Source organism: Aptenodytes patagonicus, chromosome 25, assembly GCF_965638725.1.
Source record: "Aptenodytes patagonicus chromosome 25, bAptPat1.pri.cur, whole genome shotgun sequence".
NCBI lineage: Eukaryota > Metazoa > Chordata > Aves > Sphenisciformes > Spheniscidae > Aptenodytes > Aptenodytes patagonicus.
In genome coordinates, this window is record NC_134973.1 from 4,948,072 (window position 1) to 4,971,442 (window position 23,371).

The 23,371-nt window shown below is 44.1% G+C and overlaps 1 protein-coding gene across 3 annotated transcripts in view; it reads left to right on the top strand.

The window, feature by feature from the left end:
• Positions 1–23,371, top strand: part of GATAD2A (GATA zinc finger domain containing 2A) — a 68,761-nt gene that overhangs the window by 23,167 nt on the left and 22,223 nt on the right. For 2 of the 3 annotated variants that reach the window (XM_076359584.1, XM_076359585.1), the window contains exons 2-3: positions 10,150–10,224; positions 19,950–20,221. In XM_076359584.1, coding sequence (XP_076215699.1) covers positions 19,959–20,221 — 263 coding nt within the window. In that variant the 5' untranslated portion in view covers positions 10,150–10,224; positions 19,950–19,958. Of the gene's footprint in view, positions 1–10,149; positions 10,225–19,087; positions 19,170–19,949; positions 20,222–23,371 lie in introns of those variants that run through there. The other variant, XM_076359583.1, reaches the window with a different exon arrangement.

Genomic DNA, 23,371 nt, shown 5'->3' on the forward strand with positions numbered 1-23,371 from the left:
GGTTTGGTAAATGCCCAGAGCGTGGCTGGGCCGAACGGAGCCCAGCACCGGTGTGGGATGCTGTTGAAACGGGGCAAGCCTCATCGCAGCAGCAAAGTCACTTTTGTGACTGTTCCGTAGGGGGAGTATTGCTGAAGATGGTCAGTAGTGGCTTTTCTCTTAGTCTGATTTATGCTACAAATACTGAAGACTTTCCAGATTCTAAAATGAGTCAGAAAATTGAATCATTAGATTTCATGCTAATGCTGATTTACCTATTGGCATAAGTAGGAGCAACTTCCTTGCCCTAGCCTGTTAGCTATGCCCAGTATGTTCATTTGCTGAAGTAGCCATGTGATCACGAGCTTTGAAATGCTTGCAAGAATTAGAGGAAGTAAACTGAAGGCATTCATATTTAATAGGATCTTAGAAAATCCTGTCTCCAACAGAATTAGGTACTGCAGTTGTGCATGTGTCCCTAGTGTTGCGGTATGTACAAACACACTGAGCTACCGATTGAGATTCATGCACAAGAGAAATCTAAAATTTTCTGGTTTTCATTGTAAAATAGTGAAATTACATACGTGCCAATTGCAGGCACAGTGCTAGTGTTACGCTCTGTAGGATGCTGTTGAGTATGGACTTCAGCTTTTGCTTTCTGCTGGCTTCCTTGTTTGTTTTTAAGGCTTATGAGATGTAGTCTTTGAAAGCAAGTGCCTAGTTGTTTCGGTAGTGGAAGAACCCTTGCCTCGTAGCAAGGCTTCTTGCTTTTGTTTGGTATCTGTGGAGGGTATCCAGTGAAGCTTCGCTCCATCTGTGTTTGGGTTGTGCTCATGAAGAGCTGAGGATGCTCTGTGGGCAGTATCCTTCCTTTCTGGGCCATGCATGCACGAGGGAGAAGTGTGCCTTTAATGCCTTGATTAAGTCTAGCAATGTGACAGGAATTGATGTCTTAAGCTTTTTTTAATTCAAGTTTGCTTTTGTAGTTGGGGGAAAAGGAAGATGACATTTGTAGCAGCTTTTCTATACCTATTCCTGAAAACAGATGATGCAAGAAGACTGGTTGATGGTGTAGCTTTTTCTGAGAGGAAGGATCCCAATGAGGAGATGACATTCTCCCTAAAACTTGGAAAATAGTCCTTGTGTAACTTTCAGAAGCTCAGCTCGAGACTAATCCGGGTTGGCTGTGCATAATAATTCCTATTTTCATTAAAGTTTATGCTCCAAGATAGTAGGAAGCACTTACAGTTAAGGCTAACATTAATTTAATGTCTTGCAATTCATGAAAGATTGACAATATGTAGGGACTGTTACTGCTCCGTGGGCTACGATGGCAGGATCGAACAGGAGGATCACCAAGAGAAACTTCTTGATTGTTGTATCATATATAACATACATATATTTTGCAAATACTGTTTGTGGGGAAAGTTTATGAATAGTCAAGAAAGAAGCGGTATTAATCAGTAGCATAGAATACGAGGCAGAAAGCACAGTGTCTTTGGGGGTGGTCCGGTCTATAGCACGTATGTAAGGTATTCTGTGGCTGGAAAAGCTCCAAAATTCTCTTGCGTTCTGAAGAAAGTAAACTTTTTTGCTTGATGCTTTTAAATAAATATTGCAAGCTTTGCGGTTGTGATCGTGCACTTCTCTGCGCTGTGGGAAAGCTGGGATCTGGGAGGCAGAGGACACCTCCAAACTTGTTACCTGCAATCTTTGCTCCATTAGTTTGTGTTGAAAGTATTTAAGCTGCTTCTGCCTCTCCTCCTGCCTTTAGCAAAGGTATCCAGAGAGGGATGTATTAATGCCTTTTGCTGGACCAAAAACTGTTTTTAAACCTGAAGATGATGGTTTAACAAGCAGCCAGGACTTTTAAGAGATAAAAGTGGTTTGGGGAACAAAAGCATGTGAATCCTGTTGGTTAGGACCTGATGGGTAAATTCTTTCTGTGAGGTGCCTGAGAATTATGATGATGAAGACTAGAGAAGTAATTAAATAAGACTCATTTTAATATTGCGCATGTTATTGATCCCTTAGGACATTTAGATACGCAAACTTGATAAGAAGATCTCCTTTGCAAAATGTTGCTCGGTGTAATTGTAACACCTCTGGTTGTTTTCTACCCAAAATGTCCTCATGTTTTGGTGGAAGTTAGATGTTGTTTTACATAAAGCCACTGAAGTAACTGAGAGCCTAAATTTTGTCTTGCTCATCTTCGGTATCCGTTTGCTTTCTGCTCGTTCTGGGTCGAGGGACCCTTTACAGGTTTGTGGCAAGCGGTTAGGCTTGACCAAGATTAAAAATCCCCCTCGATCCCATGGGTGATAATGACAACTTTTGTTTACTTCTCCCTTCTTACTGCAGGACCAGGGGCTAAACATCAGCCCCACGGCCTGCCTCGTTTTTAGTACAGACATGGCTGTGTGCAAGCCTGGCTTGTGATGTTCGGCGTGCAGTGCTCCCTTTTGATCTCAGGTGGGGGATGCAGTGTGCATCCAGATCAAGTTTTGTGTGCCGAGGCTTCTGAATTAATTAATGATGGTGGCTGTGCTCGGCTTCCCCTGTAAATAGGTGTGGCTGCTGGGTCCCTGCCAAGCTGCCATTTCATTCCCTTATTTGGATTTCTGAACGGTGTCATTCTCTACACACACCCTCGGTTAGGCTTTTAAATAATATAGTTGGGGAAACTAAAATTGCTGCTACAAAATTATTAGCTTATGGGTTATTAATGTACTCCTACAACTGAGATTAAGAACGTGTCATTAGTGGAGGATGGTATCTTGAGCTCCCCCAGAAAAATTAAAAAAAAAAAAAAAAAAAAAGGTTACTGCTATGTTTCCAGTAGCTGATGCTGAAGCCAGGTAGGCACAAACCAAATTATTCAGGAGGAGTCAAGTTATCATATTTTAGTTGATGCCAGGTTGCCCAATTAAAGTCACTGGCACTTGGTGAGCACAAACTGCCCGCAGAGCACAGCAAAGCCTCATTGCAGCAGTGAGCATCGGCGAAGCAGATGAAAGCAAGCCCCCAAATATGGCATTCCAGAGCAAACATGATGCATACAAAAAACACATCTTACTCGATGATGAAAGTATAACAGATTTTTCCACCAGAGCTAGAAATAACAATTTGCCACCTGCTTTTTTTTTTTTTTTTTTAAAGTGAACATTGCCACTCGTTTTAGTCTCCGTCTCTCCTAATGAGAGATCCAGAGCTTTCCAGTCTTCTTCCTTGGGGTTGTTGGGCACTCAGTGAAGGAGGTGATAAGTTCATGTACACATCCCTCTTCCCCTGTTTAATATTCTGCCAAACAGTTCTGCAAATGCATTTCATAACGCTGCCTCTTTGCATAGAAAAGAGACACCCCCTTCCTCTGTCAAAAATATATTCTGCATCTGAAAACAGAAGATAGTAATTCCAGTTCTTGAAAAACATGTTTATACAACAATCCACAGAGACCGGCACCGTCAGGCGATTAGATTGCACTGTGATTAAAACCAGTTCATTGCAACTACTCAGTGTGGATGGAGGATTGCTGGACAGGCTCCGTCATCTTGGAGGAAACGAGGAGCGTGTCTGTCCTGCAGTGTCAGTCGCAGAGCCAGCACTGTTGATCTGGATTGATCTGGATGACGAATATTTCAGCGATGGGAGCCCTTTGTGCTCACCCCGTGAATCCAGTAGATCTTGGCCCTGGGTGAGGATCAACATAATTGGCCATAAATACAGAGTAACTGAAAAATAGTTCAAACTGTGCTATGTATAAAAGAAAGAACCCCCAAACCAAACCCCTTTAATCTATTTTTAGCTCTTCTTGGTGTTCTCTCCTTTTGCTTAACAGTAGATATTGTAGTTCCTCTTCTTGAAACGGGCACGGCTTTGTTCATGTCTGCTGCTTGGCTGCTGCCTCTGACATGCAGGGTGTTTTTTGTTGTTCCTGCAAGTCAGCCTCTTGCAAAGATTTTGATTTAATGAGTCAGGTCTACCCATACAGTAATTACAAAGATTAACTTGGGTAGATGTGAAACAGATGTATAAAACTGTTTGGACCTGGCTCCGATGCAACCTCTTAATCAGTGGTTTCATCCTTTCTCTGACTTAACTCCCGTTTCACAGATTAAACTCTTAATTGTAAAATTACTGACAAAAATAATATTTTCTTTCTGTTTCGCTCATGGACGTGCCTAATTCCTTATCATAGCTCTTTGTTTCTTTGAGTGAGAACATGACATTGCTTAGATGCTTCTGTACAAGGGAATACAGCTCTCGAAACCAAAGCAAAACAAAACTGGTCTACCCAAAGGGTTGCTCTAAGGTTAACTTTATCTAGAAATAATCAGCTTTTGTAGCTCACTTTATAGCATATTGCTCTTACTTTTATGAAACTGAAGTGTCTTGGAGCGGTTTCCTGTGGACTTTTTGAGGAATAACTGGTTTTTCAGAGATTTGCTGGGGAACCTGCCCCCCCTCCGCCCCCATTTGAAGACATAAATTGTATTATGAGTGAAAAGCAAGCTGCATGCTTGTGTCTGCTAGAGCCCGTAGTGGTGCAACCCTAGACAATCATGGGTGTTTCTATTCATGAGTAGCCAACCAAATCGTGATCTGGGTATTTTGAGCCTGCCTGATCTTCTGAATCAACCTGCAGAGAAATGCACTCCATTTTGTGCTGACTTGGGACTCCGTGCAGGGCTAGCCAGTGTTGCGTTTTCCACGTAGCATCTGTAAACTCTGTTGCATTCGCTGTGGGCGCTTCAGCGTTGTGAACTGCTGACCAGGACAGCAGTAATTGGGTACTCCAGGCTCTGGTTACAGAAAGCCAGATTTGCAAGGTCTTGAATAGCAGGGCTTCCTGGAAGAAGAAAAAATTGCAGTTAGTGAGTGTTGATTCCCCCCCCCCCCCCGCCCCCCAAACTGCATTATTGGAACCTCTTTATCTTTGCATCTTCCAGGTATCCACACTTGACTGAATTCTGGCTAATCTCAGTAAAAGCACGGGTAGATCGCAGGGCTTGTTTGGGGAGGGAGGAAGGAGCTTGGTAATGTAATTACCACTGAGATATTCCAGACTAAGGAACGAGAGAAGTCAAAATGCACTTGCACTTTGGTCTCAAAACAGTAAGTTTTGATTGCAAGAGATTAGATTGTACCAGTGTTTTTCAAAAGGTTCAGCCTGGATTTTCTGGAGAAAGTTTACTCCAAGATTTCCTGTTTTCCTGCACGCTGGTGTATGTGAGTGGCAGGATTTGAGAGGGCAGAGTAAAGCTGAACTCTAGTTCTGCTAAATTAGTGTCACGATCTGTATGGAGTGCAGTGCAGCTAGCGTAGTTAGTAGATCATACTCTCCCAGATCCAGAAGTAAAGGCAGGGTTTCTCCTTGAAGGCCTGCATGCACTTCCATATGATTTGGCAGCCCTTGGTATCCACTTGGTATCCAGTAGAGAATAAATGCTGGAAAATAAGCATTCTCCAAAAGAAGGATGTGCTGGGGCAACATGCTTAAAGAGCAGCTGTTGCCAGGAAGTAGTTTTTCTATATCTGACTTTCTGCTGCTGTCTCAAACGACGCCCTCGCCGGCTGGCGCAGCGTGTGATCCCTGGCTATGGACCGGCTTAACTAAAGGGTTACTGCAGCCCCTGGTTTCCCTGCCCTGCGAACGCAGGCATTGATCTGAAGGGTGTAATTAGAAATGCTATTGATGGCCCGGGAGGGGAGTCGTATGTTTTATCTCTGGCGCAGGAATTCAGGAGTGAGTGGGAGAGACTCTTAATTTGTAACAGGTTTTATTTGCAATCTGACTTGTACACAATAAACGGGTAGCGGTGGTATTAATGAGCATCTGAAAGGAGCTTTTTTTCCTTCCTACAAGGTGGCACTTCACTGTAGAGAGGCTAAAACCGAAGAGTGGGTATGCAGGGTGTTGAGGAGCTTTCACCTGAAAGCGTGAAAGCACACAGTAGTTAAAAAGCAATGCTTGAATAGTTGGAGAAATACCAACGTATGCCAGGTACAGGATGGATCGGCACATTTATAAAAAGCCAGAGAAGTGCTTTTCCACTCCATGATGGTTGCTTACACTGTATTGAAATGTGCACCATGACTATTAATTCTATCCGATGGCTCTTCCTAGAATTCTCTTGAGATGTGTGCAGGGAGGAATCTGTGTTTTTGGAGCATATAAAAATGCTTTCAACTGATATTTCAGTGCTTAAAAAACCTGATTTGATAGTTTGAGTTCTCCTTCTAGACCAATAAAGTCTTCGAAGACTTTACTCTTGTATTCAAAAATGTTTATGGAAGTAAAGCCTGAACACATGAGACAAAAGCTAGCCCCTTGTCTGTCAATATTTAAATTGAAATGTGATTCCTTTTTTCTGCTGACCAGTTCACTCAGCCTTCCAAACAGTACAGAAGTTTTCTTATCTCAGTTGTTTGAGGAGGTATGTACAGCACTAATGCTAAACTGTGGTACCTGTGTCATAGTTTCCATGCCTTAATCTTCTTAGAGAATCTGTAGCCTGTCTTATTCTGAAAATGCAATGTTTTTGAAACCCTGTTCTGCAGGCTAAATCTCTCTTGAATTTTACTGGATCATAATTTTTCTAGATGGTGTTGATGGGATTCTGTCATGTTGCTAAAAATGCAGTCCCTAGACCCTAGTATTCTGACCTACAACTTCCATGATCATTTCATAGAGGAAAAAAAACTTCATGAGGGAAAAAGGACGAGTTAGCAAGAGGTACTGTTCAGTCCAGTGCCCATTTTGAACATTTCACTTATTACAGTTTTAAAAAGTTGCTATATTGGAATGAGAGCCACAATTCTTTCTAAATGAAACATCAAACCTTTGAAAGAACTGCAGAGTGATAGGATACTAAAGACTTGGTTTTCTTGAACGGTGAAGGAGCCGATGCAGGACCTACGAGACAGGTGGTGCGTGGTGTCCCCAGGTGCTGGCAGAGCCCGGTGCCCTTGGACGACAGCAGCCTTGCACCAAAGCACACCGTACCTGTGGCTCGGGTGTCCAGCCGTGCACTCCTCTTCTTCTGCAGTGACTTTTTCTGATGGAAATGCTGTCAAAATTTAGATCTGCTGCTTGGACAGAGTTTCGCTTCCGAGTATTAACTGTTTAATTGCCTGCTTCCTACGAGGTTCCCTGAACAGATGCTTTAAAAGTGAATCCTTCAAAACATTTTTACAGGCATGTTAACCTTTTTTTCCTTAGCGGTGTGCACTGCAAAAGTGAACTTCCCATCTTGGAGATGCAGGAGAAGGTTAAGCCACGGATGGAGCTGGCTGCGGAGGGACAGAGCGTGGGAGCCAGAGCGGGATCGGGGGCCGTGGTGCCTGCTGCCTCCCCGGGCAGCTCGTTGCCAGCGGTCTGTTGGGTTTCAGTGGAAACTTCCACGCGCCGAATGTGGGTCAGCTCGAGAGGTGGCCCTGGTCCCGTGCCACCAGCGTCCTGCGGCACTGAAGCGGTTAAACTGCTCTTCTGGTGTCCTCGCAAGATGAAAACTATTTTAGTCCCATGACACGAGCACTATGGGAGTTTAATGCTACAGTTCATTAAAAATGGAGGCTGGCCAGAGCCTCAGAAATACGATTCGGTAGCTTAGGCTTCCCACGTCCAGAGCACGTCGGAAGGAACGATCTCTGCTGAACTCAAAAACACGGGGAGCACTCTGACGCAAGGTTGCTGCCGAACTCATTCGCGTAGCCGTATTCCTCTTTGTCGGGGAAAACTTTTTGCAAAACACAGACTCCCTCTGTGCTGGAGGTGCCTTGTGTGCCGTCCTCCCGGCAGAGCTGAGCCGGCTTCGGATGGAGCCGGTGCAGAGCCGATGCCTGGAGGATCCTCCCCTCCTACTGCAACCTTTACCAGTCTAGTTGAGCAATTATCTCTACCAAGCAGAATAATTCCTTTATTTTATTTTATTTTCCCCTCCCAGCAGTGTTACAACTTGTGGCTTCCTGCTCGCTGCAATAGTGTCATAACTATCAATTACCACGGCTGTGCTGTAGCGCTTGTCACGAGCCGGTACGCGGTGTGTGTTTGTGTATTGCTTTTTGTCGTCTTCGGTGATGAAGAAGTGTTTGTTCGTGTCCAGGCCAGATGCACGAGGAGCAGCATGGAAGTACTGCCGCATCGGTCGGGTTTTATAGCACTGTTGAAGGCCCTGAAGTAGCTATTGCAATGGTTTTCAATGGGCTTCTAATTAGAAAAGCATTGGACTAATAGGATGAGCTATAATTAGCAAGACCTGCCCTCTAGATAGCTAATCGGGGACCAGAATACAGTTGCATATCCATTCATTAAGTTTCTATATCTGCACTTTTGTAGCAATTTGTTTAACCTATTGGAACCTTTTGGGGTGCTTAAAATAGTAAAACAAGAGAAGATGTACTGGGCACAATCTCCCAGCTTTTGGGACAAGATGACCTCTGAGCTTGCTGGAGTTCGGTCGGGGGGGGACAGTTTGATCCTCAGGTGGGTGTCAGAGGGGTGACCCTTTACAGCCCTTTTCCCCTATCCAGAGAGGAGAACTAGAAGTCAGTGAGCTGTTGTCTTGCCTCCTGGACAAAAGAAAATAGCTCTGCAACTTTGAGGAGGGAAATGACTCAGTTCTTGGTGGCTTAGCAGAAATAAGAGGCCGAGCTTCCAAGGAGTCATCTTGGCAGCCAGTGTGCATCAATTACTTTGCTCCACCTACAGCCCAGCACTGCTGCCGTCTGCCCCGAGAGCTGACACCGGCGGTGTGTCAGCATGCTCAGCCCTGTGCAAGACCCGCTGCTGAAATTGTGGCTGTCGACTGATTATTCACTTTGTGCTGGGTAAAAGCAGGCTGTGATAAGGGGCGTTTGACTCGGCTTGTGCTGCTGGCGCAGGTAACTGCCGATCCAGTAGTACGGCAAAACTAGTTGGTTTTTCTAACTGACCAGTGTACGCTGGCTGTGGGTTTCTTCCCTCAGTGTTTTTATAGAGAGGGAAAGGGAAGGTTTGGATGTCATACGCTGTATGTACAGGCTCATAAAAGGATTTTTGTAAAGCATAAGTGAGTGTGGGCCAGCAGAACTTTTTCTGGAGTAAGAAGCAGATAAACACATGAGCATGTTCTTTTAGAATTATTTTTACATGCTATCCTACAGGACAAAAACTTCTCTAAGAAGTTGTTTCCCCCTCCTTTCTCTGCTTTACATGCAACTTCATGGAAGCTTCTGCAGGGAACGGTGATGTGGTCCCAGGTATGACCAGGAACAGAGGGACAACTGACTTCATCCGTGTTATGGGGTGTGGCCAGTGGTGGTACCCCACCAAAACCTCCAACTGTATTTAGCCAGTGCATCCAGCTTGGCATTAAAACTTGCTCTGATGTCCTTTAAGTGAAAATACCAAATTGTCACTAAATTGCTGAGCTGAGCCCCTGCGTGAACATGTGTGTGACTATGGTGTCACATCCAAAGACGACTGCCTTCGTTTGCATCTCTCAGTGTTCCTGCCACTTAAATATTAAGTAATATTACCTTCATGTAGGTAAACTGGACAAATATTACCTTGTTGGCTGCATCTTACTAGCTATTAAAATGCTCGTCCAGGGGCCTGCTGGTTTGTTGGACAAATTAAAAGCAACGAGTTTCTTTCTGAAGATGTCTTCAAGTGGTGTTCTCCTGCACGTGCACATGGACCCGTACTGCTTTTGGCCAAGAAGTAAAATGGGGAGGTGGCACAGCGACTGCTTTAAGACTTGCCCGGAGCAAGCTCCTGTGGTACCGGCCGTTAGGACAAATGCAGATCTTGTAGGTCTCTTCTTTCTCGAGGGAAACAGTCAGAAATGGGAATGCTGGTTCCAGCAGTTGTTTGGGTCAAACCAGAGATATCAAGAAGCAGTTGGTTTCCTCCTAGAGTGTTAACGTAAGAAGCAACGACTAAAGAAATAAGGAGTAAGAAAAGCAGTAACTTTAAAATATTTTTGCGTGTGCTTTTGTTTTTAATCCGAAAGCATTCGAACACAAGCCTGACTTGCAGTTCCTTTTCTTAAAATAATGGGATGCAGTCTTCTCATCTTTCACACGGGTGCCAATGTTTAAAGACGACTGTCTCATCAGCGAGCATGTTTTGGGTGAAGGTGGTGGGCATGTCACCAGGTATACTAACCAGCTTGTCTCCTCCCTCAGGATCCTCGCTGCAGTCACTTTCAGCCACTCGGCCCGGTCACAATCCCACCTGGAACCCATGAACTTCACTGACAGGTAGGAGTTGTGAATAAGATGGAGGATGAGTCTCTAATATTGCACAAGCGCCCCCTCTGCCCCCATTCAGTACTGAAAATAGGGAGGTGGGCTGGGAGGGTGGAATTGTCTTCTGGTCTTTTGCACCTCAGCTCCTGCCTTGTCCAGGAGGACAAAGAAGAGCTGTAGCGGAGCTCCAAGATTAAACTCGGATCAGAATTCGGTTCCTGTGCCTTAACGAAAAGTGGCCTTTCACTTAGCACTTAATCCATGCTCCAAAGTAGGTAAATCTCCCTAGTTTACTAAGGGACAAAGAAGTTTCACTTCCTTTTCACTGGGCATTCACAACAGCTGCACAATATTGTTGGTCTTGAACAAGAGGAGAAGCAAAAGCAAGCACACAGGAATTCCTCCCTTGAGACTTTCTGTATATTTTGATAATTTGTGCAACCCCCAGAAGAAAAATTCTGAATGGAAATTAAGTTTCTGCAGATATCTTGTAGCTCTGGCAATGCTCTAGGGGCGTAGCTAAAGTAAAGCTCTCTTGATCAGCTGTCCTGTGTGTGGTGGTGCTCACCTGCCCCACTGTATTGTCAAATGAAGCATTTTATAAATAGCAATTTAAGGATGTATCCAATGTTTGGGTTTTTTTTTCCCCCCTCCAAAACATGTATTGCCAGGGCTCCAGTGATGAGTGTTAAGCATTTCTGGTCTTCACTTTTCTTGCAATCTCGTTTTTCCTGGTGTAGATGTTGATGTCTCTGCTCACAGATTTACTCATTTTGTTTACTGTGTTTTACCAGAGTCAGCTTCAAAACTAACATTGTACAAGCCATGAGCACCACTGATTTTTTTGGCTATTTATTACATAAGTTCCCAAATATTTCAAAGTAGTGCCATCTTTAATGACACCAAAAGGCTAAGTGAAATCATAAAAACACCTTTCTTAATGACATCAGTCAGAGGTGAAGGAGTAGGAGTAACAGTGAGAGTAGCAGAGAGTATCACACTTGCACGTCTTGACCGTAGTCATGGAAATTTCTTAATCTGCTCTCCTGTTCAGTGAGTTATCACCATAAAACACCTGAAAAACGTAGCTCTGTGCCGTTGTAGAGCAGTGTGCGTAAATACTATCTTATTTTACCAATTCAGCTTGTTATCCAAATACTGCATTTTGAACCATAATCGAAACTGGTATTTAACGGCTCTCCTGCACGGAGGAATCTCTGTGATTTTTTTGGTAATACAAAGCCCAGACACAGTCATTAGCAGACTTCCTGCCCGGTAGTTTCTAGACAAAAATAGATCCATAAAACTTGGGGGAGAATTCAGGTCAAACAAATCCCTCGTGTAGTGGCTGTAAGTAGTACCCTCTAAAAAGACCTCTTTAAACCCAAAGCAGTGGACCTGAAAATTAATATAATTTTAAAGTTCTCTTTAGAAGAATTGGAATATTGATTGGTAAGTAAGAAAATTCCTTAGTTGTTTAGATCTTTCTTTTGGTGCCTTGTCCTTTGCATCCACTTACACCAGTTCCCTCTATGAATCGTACTGAGGCTGTGTTAAATAATTCATATTGGGTTGACCGTGAATCCACAGTGCGGCACTTCTTGGAGAGGAGTGATGCTGAAGCCAGTTTGGATGGTCTGTGTGCGCAGAGAGCCTCCCTTCTCTTAAGTTTTTTAAAATGCAGAAAACCCAAGGAATTGGCTGTGTTATAATATGCACAGCGTGTGGTGCTGGAAAAGCTGATTGTTGTTGTGACTGAGTATTTAAAGATGATAATTTTGCTGCTCTTGCATTAAAATAAATGAAGCAACCTAGATCCCTCCTCTAATAAGAAGCATACATTAAATGGGGAGGGGAGTGGAAGAAGGGGAGAGGATCTGATTGCAATCTACGGTGCCGTTACTTAATATTTAAATCTGTTCCCATCAAATAAAAGTTTAAATCAAGTTGTAGTCCTGTAAGTGGAAGGTTTTCTTTTTGGGTCAAAATAAACACCGGATAAACAGTTTTTAATGATTAGTTAATATCCCTGAGGATCGATGTGCCTAGAGAATCCATACCTTGAAGAAAGGCAGAGTCTTTCTCACCGAGGTGGAGTCAGACTGTGCACTTCTGGTAATAGCTGGTGTCTTTTAACAAAACGACTTTGATGTTGTCATTCTTTGGCTGCCTCATGTGAGGGTGGTTGAATTCCCCGGCAAGCTCAGGGGTGACAATGAACCAACTCCATACTGAACCGTGGAGTTCATTCCTGAAAACTACAGCTATGAATCACGATCACAGAGCATGCGAAAAACTGGCACCGCTCTGCAGAGCGAACCAGGGAATCTGTGTCATTGTGGCAGGACTGAGAAGTGAGGGGTTTGTTTTTTTTTTTTTAGGCTGAATATTCTGAGTAAAGAATAGCAACACTAGTAAAAGGTATTTAGGAGAAAAAACTGTTGTTTTTATGCATTTTTTAAAATGGCTTTATTATAATTATTTTTTCTAAGATCACCTTGATAGCAAACGCTTCTCTGAAGTTCTTACAAAATTTTAGCAGATTACCAGATTGATTTCTACAGGCAACAGCTATTTTCTATTTACACAGCTACATGTTTAATGTAATCTATGTGGCACATTGAGCTTTCTGTTAAGAATCGTGAATGCTTCTTTGTTATACAGAGCACTTAGATAGTGGTTAGACTCCAGACTTCGTTAATAAATGGAGCCAAACTCGGCCATAATAGTGATTTATATTTTTTTTAAGGTGCGTTGACACAAATAGAACGGAAGGCAGAAGGGTGACTCCTAGTGCAGTGGGACTTCAGCTACTGAAGTCCCATTTCTGGCCAAATGCAGAACTTCATGTTTGTGGTGCTCAGAGCTCGACTTCAGCGCCTTTCTACAAATGTTTGTCTGTTCATTTTAGTAAATATTTAGTCAAACCCAGGCTGAATTGCTTCCTACTGCACTATAATGACTGTGAGCAGTTGCAACGTGGGCACGGCGTGTGTCTTAGTGCCTGGTCACTTGGATGGAAATAAAAGCGGCTTCTGCGAGGCTCGAGGTGCAGAAGGAGCTGCTGCAGGTGCTCGCTCTCTGAAGCCGGGCACCGGGAGCAGCTGTGGGGATGTCGTGGCTGTTTTCAGGACAGCGTAGGATTCTGGTACCCCACATCTTGGCTGTTTCCCTTCAGTGATTCATTGGGCTGGTATCCCTGAAATGATGCTTTCCTGCTGGTGGACCGCTCCGCTGCTGTCCCCTGGCCAGCAGAGAACTTTCCTCTGCTGCCTCCAGATGCCTGACACCCGTGGCACAGAGGAAACTTCTGTGGGCTCCGTCTCCTTTTAATTGCAAGTACTTAACAGTCCTAAGCAAGCTCATTTATTTTTCCCTGAATGCTTAAAGAAGGGGGAAATAATAATAATAGTAGAAAAGGGAGGCAGGACTGCGCAGCCGGGAGGTGCTGCGGTGGCCGGATGGCGTGAGCACATGCAGCTGAGCAGCGTGGGAGCCCGGCGAGGGAAGGGTTAAGGGCTGCCATTTTGTTATGTAACACCCTTAATGGACATATCAGTGAATGGCACCAAAATGGCAGGGCTTAACCCTTGGTGGGCTGCAGTGCTCAGCCAGCCAGGGGCTGGGAGCCTCTCCCCGCTGGGAGCAGCGAGTGGGCTGCAGAGCAGGTACCCTCCTCTCGTCCCTTCTGCTGAAGGGGGGCTTCAGCACTTGCAGTTCTTCTTCTTTTCAGGTCTCATGGTATGGAAATAATGGCTGAGATAGCAAAATGATCAACCCACCTCTGGCTGCTCTCGCACTTTTTGTTGCCTTCATCGGGGAAAGAATGAATTTTTGGTTGCCCAGTTGAATTCAGGTGCAGAATGATTCCCCCCCCCCCCCCCCCCCCCCCGCAAAATAACCAGTGTTCTTGTCCTCCTGCTGTTGCATTAATTTAGTCTTTAAAAAAAATAAAATCTAGTTCTTACTTTGGCTTTCTAAAGTTTATCTTTCTAAATATCTACGTGATAAGGTCATGAACTTCTCTGTGTGTGCACATTTATACGCATGCACACAGTAGTGCACAGACACACACACACACACACACACATATATATGTAAATTGTAATGACTTTTTCCAGGACATCTCAATTCTGGCTTCGTGATCAATGACTGTGTAGGAGAAAAACCCACTTATAACAAGAAAATAAGCTCAGTTGAAACAGTGACTTCTCGTTGAAACTTCTTACATCCCGCTGGGAGAAATTGATTTCTAGGCATCGTGGGGAGGGTGCGTGTGGATGATCCAAGGCGACTGCATGGGCTGCACTTGCAGGAGGCCTGTCTGCTGTGCACATCGGGTCTGTGCTGGGTGCCAGTGACTGTTCAGAGTCAGTAAGTTTTTGATCAAGTACCTTTTCAGTGAGGGGCATTGAATGTGTCTTAACCTCCCTGTTTCCTCCTCTGTAACCTTGTCTCCCCCCCCCCGTGTCTTTTTTTTTTTCCCCCCCTTCTCTTCCCCCCCCCTTTTTTCCTGTAAAAGTTTCCAGGGGGAAGAGCGTTGTTGATCTTTGGGTTTGGCTACCAAAAAGAGCGGGTATCGCATAGCTGGATGGGTTAGTGTGCGTCTGCAGTGGGATTTGAGCCCATCTGCAGATGGTCTGTGCTTGAACCCCTATCTGCTGCCGGTGCTCGCCAGCACTGCTGATGACTCTAGCAAAGCATCGGGATGTAATTTTAACTTCAGTCCTTTTAACTTCAAACTACCAAGTTGTGCTAAACAATGAAAAGTAAGCAGAACTAATTCTCTGTGAAGGAATTACTTGGAGCTTGTATGAGGAAGTTATAAATCATGAACGGGAGAGAAGGCGATACAGATAACTCTGAATGTGATGGGGGAAAAGTGGAAGTGTACATTACAAACAGCAAGCAAAGTGTGCTGCTTTTTTTTTTTTCTTTTTTTTCTTTTTTTGAATTGTGGTTTTGTCTTCATGTACCGTGTCGGTGTTCTCGGTGTGCTTGTGCATCGAACCTGTTTCAGCTGCCGCCCTGGTTGCCTGTTCATGCCCTGGTCAGGCAGCAGCCGGGTGAGCCGGGGCATGGCTTCTGCAGCTGCTCGGGTTTATTCCGGGCTGGACTGCACATCTGAAAAAATGAGCACAAAGTAATTCATTTCCCAAGTCTTAAACTTGAGTTTTTTCTAAGAGTTTTTTCTTCTTCTGTAACTTTTCCCTGCAGTGGCAAAAGCAAGCAAGCAGGTGATTGCTGTAGCATCCCCAGCCCTTTGCGAGGGGATGGGCTGTATATCACGGTGTCCTACACGTCCCTGCTGGAAAAGACACTGGCTGAGTTAAACCAGGTTTGTCGTCTTGGTCTTGCTGCTCTGCTCTTCAGAGGGAGGAAGGGTTTGGAAGATGGCAAGAGAGCTCTTCTGACCCTTTTTCCAATGGAAAGCATGCAGATGGCATCACAAGCGTACACGATGTTTACCAGGCTAGCATAAATATGTTGTGAACTCGGGAGGTTTGGGGTTTTTCCTGTTGTCAGTGTGCTCAGAGGGCAGTGGAGCTGCATGGGGGAATTTTTGACAAGGCTTCAGGGTGACCAGTGTAATGGCCTGCAGTCCGAGGAGTTTATATGGTATACTAAACTGCCTTTTGAATTGATCGTAGTAGTTAATCTGTTACAGCGATAGCACTTACAACTGAATATTTGCTGCTTAGGTCCTGGGTGCTCGGCCCTGAGCTATGCCATTCCTTGTAATAAAAAGCAGAACCTTCCATAAAACTTAAAATTTACTGTGTAATCCTCACTTTCTCTTCCTTCTTTCAAATAAAAGGTATAGCCAAGTTGAACCGAAGCTGTTTACTGTTCATGTTGATCGGTTCCTTTTGCTGTTAACGGCGGAGAAGCAGAAGTGGGGATTTCTGGAATAGCTTCAGAAGTTATATGTTATCCTTGAAATAGCCTGGATGTTTTGAAACATCTAGCTGATTTATTCTCATCTAGTGGAATCCATTGGTGGAGGTGGGATCCCAATAAATCCTGCAGACTGGATCCCCAGACTGGGGATTAAGCAAATTGCCAGATTTGCTATCAGGAGAGAGTTTTCTTCCCAGGTGGGTTTGGGTTTCTCTTACCTCCTCCTGTCGTGCAAGGAGCCGCTCGCGTCCTCTCCATGAGCAAGGACACCGTCCCTGCTGGCGCAGGTCTCTGCGGGTGTGCTCTTCCTCTCTTCCAGGGCACCCGTCTGGTTTTAACCTTTTCCTACGGACCTTGAGTTTAGGCTGTTTTGGGAAGTGTTTTGTAGTCTGCCGTATGAAACAGATCCTGGCAGGGACTCGCCTAGACTGTACACCTGCTTCTCAGTGCCCTCTGACTTGCAGGAGGTGGGACCCAGTAACCCAGGTGATTCCCATAAAAGACACTGACGTTACCAGTTTTCATCTCTCTTCCTGAAAAGAAAGGCAGAAGAGCCTTTTTAAAGAAATCTTTCTCATTATTCTCCTCCCCTTCTCTCAGTGCCACATTAATTTTCCTTTAGGTCTCTCTGCATCTGTGTCCATGTTAATAAATTGTTTCTGGTACTATTCCCTGAAAGGGTTAAAATTATTTTAGGGAGCTTAGTTTTAGGGCCTATCTACAATAAATATGATTTAATCACTATTGTGGTAGGGGAACCGTGCAACCAGATCTCTCTATTACAGTGTATATAAACCTTGAGCCTGCACTCTCAATCTTCAGATTTAGCTGTAAAAAATCTTAGTGCAATCTCATCCCAAGGTCTTTCCAGTAACGTAGATCTTCACAACACGCTGCTTCGGTTGTGCTACAGATACTCTTCTTCTCTCTAGCAATTGCTGTCCCCAGTTGCTGCTTTCCAGCCTATGTCGTTGCGACAAGACGCTGTGAATTTTTAACAAAAGCTTGGACTGAATTTTGATGTGCAGAAAAGTTGTTGTAGCATCAGCACCATTCCTCGAAGGAAAACGGAGGTGTTTCTTTTTGACTGTGTGAGTAGGGAACGCACAGGGAAGCCGAGGTGGCTTCCAAGTCAAGTTTGTCCGTGTCTGACAGGGGGGTGATGGTTACAAGGAGAAATGGCTGCTGCTAGTTCGTGAAGGAATTGCAGGGTGCAAGACATGATGTCCTCGAGAATGTGTAATATGAGAGGGTTTTGTTGGAAAGGTACATTGTGCATTTTCATCAAGGTGTTAATCTGTTCAGTCTGACCTTTGTAGGGAGTTTGTGTACGAAGGGTTTGCCCCTGGAAATGCTCCAAGTAGAGTGCTTCGTGCCTGCCTCTCTCCATCACTCTGAGATGAGCTGTCTTGGTTAGCTGGAAAACAGGCGCTTAGCGAAGTATTCAGTATGCATTACCCATCTTTACGTTAGGATTTTGACTGCATTAATTTTTTAAGTAAAACTTGGTGCCGATAGGAGGTTTAGATCGTTTCCATTGCTTGTGACGTTAAGGCAGGTAAGCGAGATTCAGCCGTGAACGCAGAGTTCTGCCTGGCAGCTCTGCGTGTGATCTGCTATGAAATATCCCGGTACAGCTCAGGATACTGCCTTTCCCCATCCCAATCAAAACTGGGAAAAACGAAGGAGTAGAAATACAGCATCGTGTAAACGTTCTTAAAGTTTGGAGCCTGAGTGACTGAAGTGCTGCTGTAGCTCTTCGGATCAGCACAGGCTGCTGGTAGTTGCTGCTTCTCATCCGTCCGAGGTTGGAGAATATGAAGACACTGAAAATAAACCCAGATCAGGCTTTTTTTTTTTTTTTTTTTTTTTTTTTTTTTTTTTTTTAAGGAGGTTTCCTACTGACTAAGCAGTCTTGCTTCAGGAAAGTCACTGTGATTAATAGCACATCTCAGTATACGTAAGCTGGGTGATAGCTGGCCGGTCCTTTGTTTTAGCCCTGGGTTCAGATGCGTTTGCATTGAGTTAATAGGAATAAGATTTGCGATTCACGGCCAGGCTGTCTGATCGCTTGTTCAGGGGGAGAAGCAGTTGTCATGCTGCCGTATTGTCAGCAGAGATACTTAAACTGAGGTACTATTATAGTTAAAAGCTGTGCTTTCAGAGGGCTGTCTGAGTCGGAGCGGGGTTTGGAAAGGGCTGCTGCCTGTCAGCTGGGGTACGCTGAGCTGCACCGAAAATCTCCGTGCCGCTGGCTGCCTGCCTGGGCTGTGTGCTGTTTACTCACTTCCATAAATACCGAAATTAACTTAGCCTTTCTGTAAAGCACACCTTTGTTCCATTATTGTAAGTTCAAGCATGGTCACACTATAAATGCAGATCAGCCGAGGGGAGGCACTTTGTGTATTGACTATGATTTTAATGTTCCCCCCCCCCCCGTTAAAAAAAAAAAAATTTCATCCAACACATTGCAGAGAAACTTGTGGTCACTTGCAGGGGGCTTATACTATCAAAATGGCAATTTCACATCATGCTTCTGTGACATTGTTGAATAACGGGGTGGTGGGGGTGAGCAGAGGTTAATTATGTTGCGTAATTATGTTAATCTCTCGCTGCTAAAAACATTTCAAAGACTATAGTCCAACTATTGTGTGTTGGCCTTACTCTTGAAATCCATTTCAAAAGGAGGAGAAAAAATATCTGGGATGGGAGGAATGCTTAAAATAAATAAATTAATAAATGGGTTAATTAATTAAAAAACTGGGGGGGGGGGGATTTCTCTCCCTCTCCCCCCACCCCACCCCATGCCACCCCCTTGGTGCCTGGTGTTGCCAAGCACCCAGAGGGATGCCTGAGGAGGAGGAGGAGGGATGCTCCGGGGTGCCGGCCGGCGGCAGGGTTAGCCCCGCTGCGGGTTGCCTGCCGCCGGCTCAGACTGGTTTCTGGAAAGTGCTTTGTCTCGCAGGCTGCATCCTGGGAAGGGTCATGTGGAGCCCAGTGATGTCATGGGATCAAAGCCTGACTCAGCTCCGCGTCTGATGGATGGGTGTCCGCAGGTACCGAAGTGCGGGCTGAGATGTCAGAGCCCACCAGGAGCAAAACTTCCCACGCCTCCGGCAGGCGAGGAGTTAAGCCTGGTTCCCCCCCAGCCCAGCGCTTCCTCTGCCGCCTGGAAAAGCCTGGTTCCTTCACCAGGAGGGGAGAAAGTCTCAACTTGAGTATTACGGTGGCAGTGCCTTAGCGCCTGGCGGCAGGCTGTCAAGAAATATGGAAGCCTCTCTTCACGCAGGGTGTGGTGGTCCTTTTCCCCATAGTGTCTGATTCCCGAAACTTGCAATCAGGCTTAGGTCCTCAGAAAGACATGGCAGCAATCCCAGGAAGATCCTAATCTAGAATTTTGTAATTGCATTTATTTGCATGTGAGGCAAATACATACATTCTTCCTGCCTTTTGGTAAAGAGCCAAACTTTTTTCGTCGTGGGGGTTTGTATATTCTCCTGTGCTCTAATGCAGGGGGGGGGGTTTCTCCTTGGTGATTCTAGTTTATGCTTAGTGGGGTTTGTGCGTGTGTTCTTGTTTTGCCTTTTTTTTTTGTTTGTTTGTTTTTGCTTAACATAAAAAGTGTAAGTACAGTGATGCTGGGTGCTTAAATAGCTTCAGACTGAGATGTATTTTGAAGATAGGGGAAGTGAGCATACTGGCAAAACTTTTATTGCTCTTTCTGAACTTCTTCTGCAGTAACCGCTGTACTTTGCCCTGTTTTGAAATTAAGGTGTTTTGTCCAACTTACTTTTTTCCAGCGTACTTAACTCGTTTGTGTCTCCTCTCTCCCCCAGAGCCTCACAATGACAGAGGAAGCATGCAGGACACGAAGTCAGAAACGAGCGTTAGAACGTGAGATAACGCATAACGATGTGGACAGTAAAAAAATAAAAATGGAGAAAGGACTATTAGGAGCAGATATAAATGCTGAAGGCGACATGAAAATAAAAACAGATCCTGGAGCTGGAAAAGTGCAAGGATTATTAAAAAGCGGAGAGGTGAAAGCAACCATCAAAGTGGAGGTTCAGACGGGAGATGAGCCTGTGGACATGAGTACCTCAAAAAGGTGAGTTACGACCTACGTGCTGCAGTTGCACTGTAACGTTTGGGGTAGCGGCACAGTAAAATGTGGTCAGATGGCACTAGGAAGAAGTTCTCTGCATCTTAAAGGTAGAGAGAATTAAAATTTTACGTGTATGTTGCAGCTCTGGCTCTTCACATGAGATTCAACAGCTACTTCTGTATAACTTCCGTACTGATTTTTCTTCCACAAGCTTTGACAGCAGTGGCAGCTGTGATGAGCAGCTGAGTAAAGAAAATATGGTATTGAATAGAAAAAACATACAAGTTATAAAGAGGATGCGCTTTGAGCTACTGATTTGAGATTTATGTGAGGAAGAGTGGTTTGGGTTTTTTTAATTGAGCTGTGATATAGGAAAAATAATAGATTATAATTGTCTAAACAGAGGAGTTTTAATTGCAACTTGATTCTTCCTGACAGAGCAGTATGTATGGATAAGTCTGACTTTCTTTTTGAAGTAACTTGTGGATTTTGACACTAGAAGTATTGTGAAAAGACAGCGCCTGTCTGCAGCAATTCTCTGTAGGATAAGTTCTTAATGCTTTTTTGAAAGTCCAGCCTCCTTAAGATGTCTGAATTTTGACATCTGAAAGCATGAATTCAAAGTTCCTTATCACTTTGGAGAATTTTATTATTACAAAAATGTAAAGCTTTTCCTTTGACTTGTATATGAGATATGCACATGAATTGGGTGCTTCTGACATAAAGATTTATGGGCATCACTTTAAAGCCAGATTCCAAATCTTCCACCATATTTCTAACCCAGATTCTGGCTGTACCAGGATAAAAACTCTGTCAAAAATTCTGTGGCCCTGATGATGGCCCTTCAGAGCCTTGCTTTTTTCTTTATAGTGCAGTAAGATCCAATATATTGAGCAGGAAGTCTAGGAGCCTCGTTTATTCCTGGTTCTGACACCAGCCGCTGTTGGAGCGGCAATACGTAAGAACTGAGACCTGTCTGCAAAATGGCTTAAACAGTTCTCGGAGTAATAAGTCTGTGTTCGCTTGGATGTCGGGTATTACAGCAGTGCAGACTTGAGGTGTGAAACTGAAAACACGAGATCCTTATCAACTGCCCAGGAATTATTGGGAGGAGGGGCGCTTATGGGTGCTACTAAGAAAATAGGTATCTTTGATGTTTAATGGCAATTCATCTGTAAACTTTGCCCAACTTTTGATGCTTTTCTAAGAGAAATAACTTAGACTGCAAGAGCCTGATTATCCAAGTACTGTTTCCGTATGTGTAAAACAAGACCTCTTCCATCAGCGTGATTGAGGGGAGGTGATAGTGTTCAGCTTTCTCCATAAAACTTCTGCCAAAGGGACAATTACACAAGTTGCTCAATTTGCTATTTAGGAGGTGCATATGTCTTGTACAGAAGCGGTTAATTGGGGTAATGGATGACTTCCATGTCAAGCAGTTGTATTGTGCTGACTAGGAGTAAATCTCTGAAGGTGTCTTTTGGCGTAATTGCTACCTACTAATTAACACAGGTATGCACGCTCTTTTTGAAGAATATCCAAAAAGATTGCTCGTACCAAAAATTGAATAAATTAGAATCAGGTATTCTAACTCCTTTGTTGCAGTACTTGCCCCCACATGCATATGCTTTTTGTGAATTTATAATATTTTTGAAATGTGTGCCAGTGTTTCTGCTCTGTTGGTGTCGGTCTCTGTTGCAGGATGCGCAAACAGGATGGTGAACAAGGGGCTGTACGCTTAACTTCCCAGAGAGCATCTGGAACAATAACACCTATTTAGATGAGATGAGAGAACATCCTCTCTCCGTACAGCATTCTAATTTCAGGTGGTAACAGGATATTGTTGTATTCAGTTTCTGCAAGGAGGGAGAAGAGGCTTCCCCATACAAAAAAATATGCTTGTGTAAGGAGGCAGTCTGATCCCAAGTCCGCTGAAGTTAATAAATATAATTAAGAATTTCATGAAGCTTTGGATAAGCTCTTTGGATACTGTTGTAAGTTGGAACACCTTTCATAATGCATATTTGTATAAAATTCTTAATAGAGAGGAATTAAACCCTGGGTCATCTCAAATGGCAAAAATGAACCTGAATGATTCTGCAAACTTCTGGAAGTAAGGCAGCAGCTTCCCAGGCTCTGGGGCTCTGCTCCTGCGTCGTGGTGGTGCCTTTGGTCCGTGCGTGGCTCTGCTCCCGGAGCATAAACGTGGTGCTGAGCAGCTGACTGGCCTCAGGATGCAAATATCTCCAAGCGAATGCAATCTGAGTCTGGAGATGCCTGTGATATAGAGGAAGCTTGTCTCTGGATGAGTCTGATCCCTTGCATATATAAGAATACAATTGGCATATGTAGGAAAGGCGGATCTTAATTTCATAAGGATTTTTTTTTTTTTTTTGAAGTGTGGGACTTACCTTTCCAGACCTTTGATCTTCAGAGGAATTTAGCTCGCAGCTTTCATAAGACCTGTGTCTTTAAAGCAGTTGAGCCGACTTTCTGAGGAGGTGAAAAAAGAACTGTTGCTTAAAATGATTGAACTGCTACAAACTTCTTGGTTAAAATTCATGCTTAGTGATGTATGGTGTTTTGGCTTTTAAACTTCCTTAATGCTTTTAGAACTGAAAACATAATATTTTCCTTGGAAAAGGTGGCCCAGCAATAATCATGGTTTAGCTGACGTAAAGCTGATTGAATGGATTATCTTTCTGAAATCAGTTGATTTTCAAGATTTGACATACAAACCTGGCAATATCTCTGCATTAAACTTAAATAAATTTCTTTTAATTTTTTTTTTTTTCCCTAAACCTTGAAGTTAAATTTAAAAATAGGATCTGGTTTGAGCACATTTTCTGATGCCAGAAGAAACAGAAGAAAGTCTGTAGTGGTAGAAGTCTTTGATGAGAGGTCACACAAGGCCAAACCAAAATCTTGCTCCTCTGCCTGGCATTTTTGCAGCACTGGGAGCTAGCTGGTGTGTAATTATCCTAGACCTACTGCAGAGAAGGAATGGGAGGAAGGAGAGTCCTCCCCTCTTGATAAGGCATGTCTCGTTTGCAGTGGGAGGGTAAAATAGTGCAACGTAAATAGCTTTGCTTGTGAATACACTGATTTACATCAACATGGGTGCTGGAGGGAAAGAACATTTGTCAAACCTGG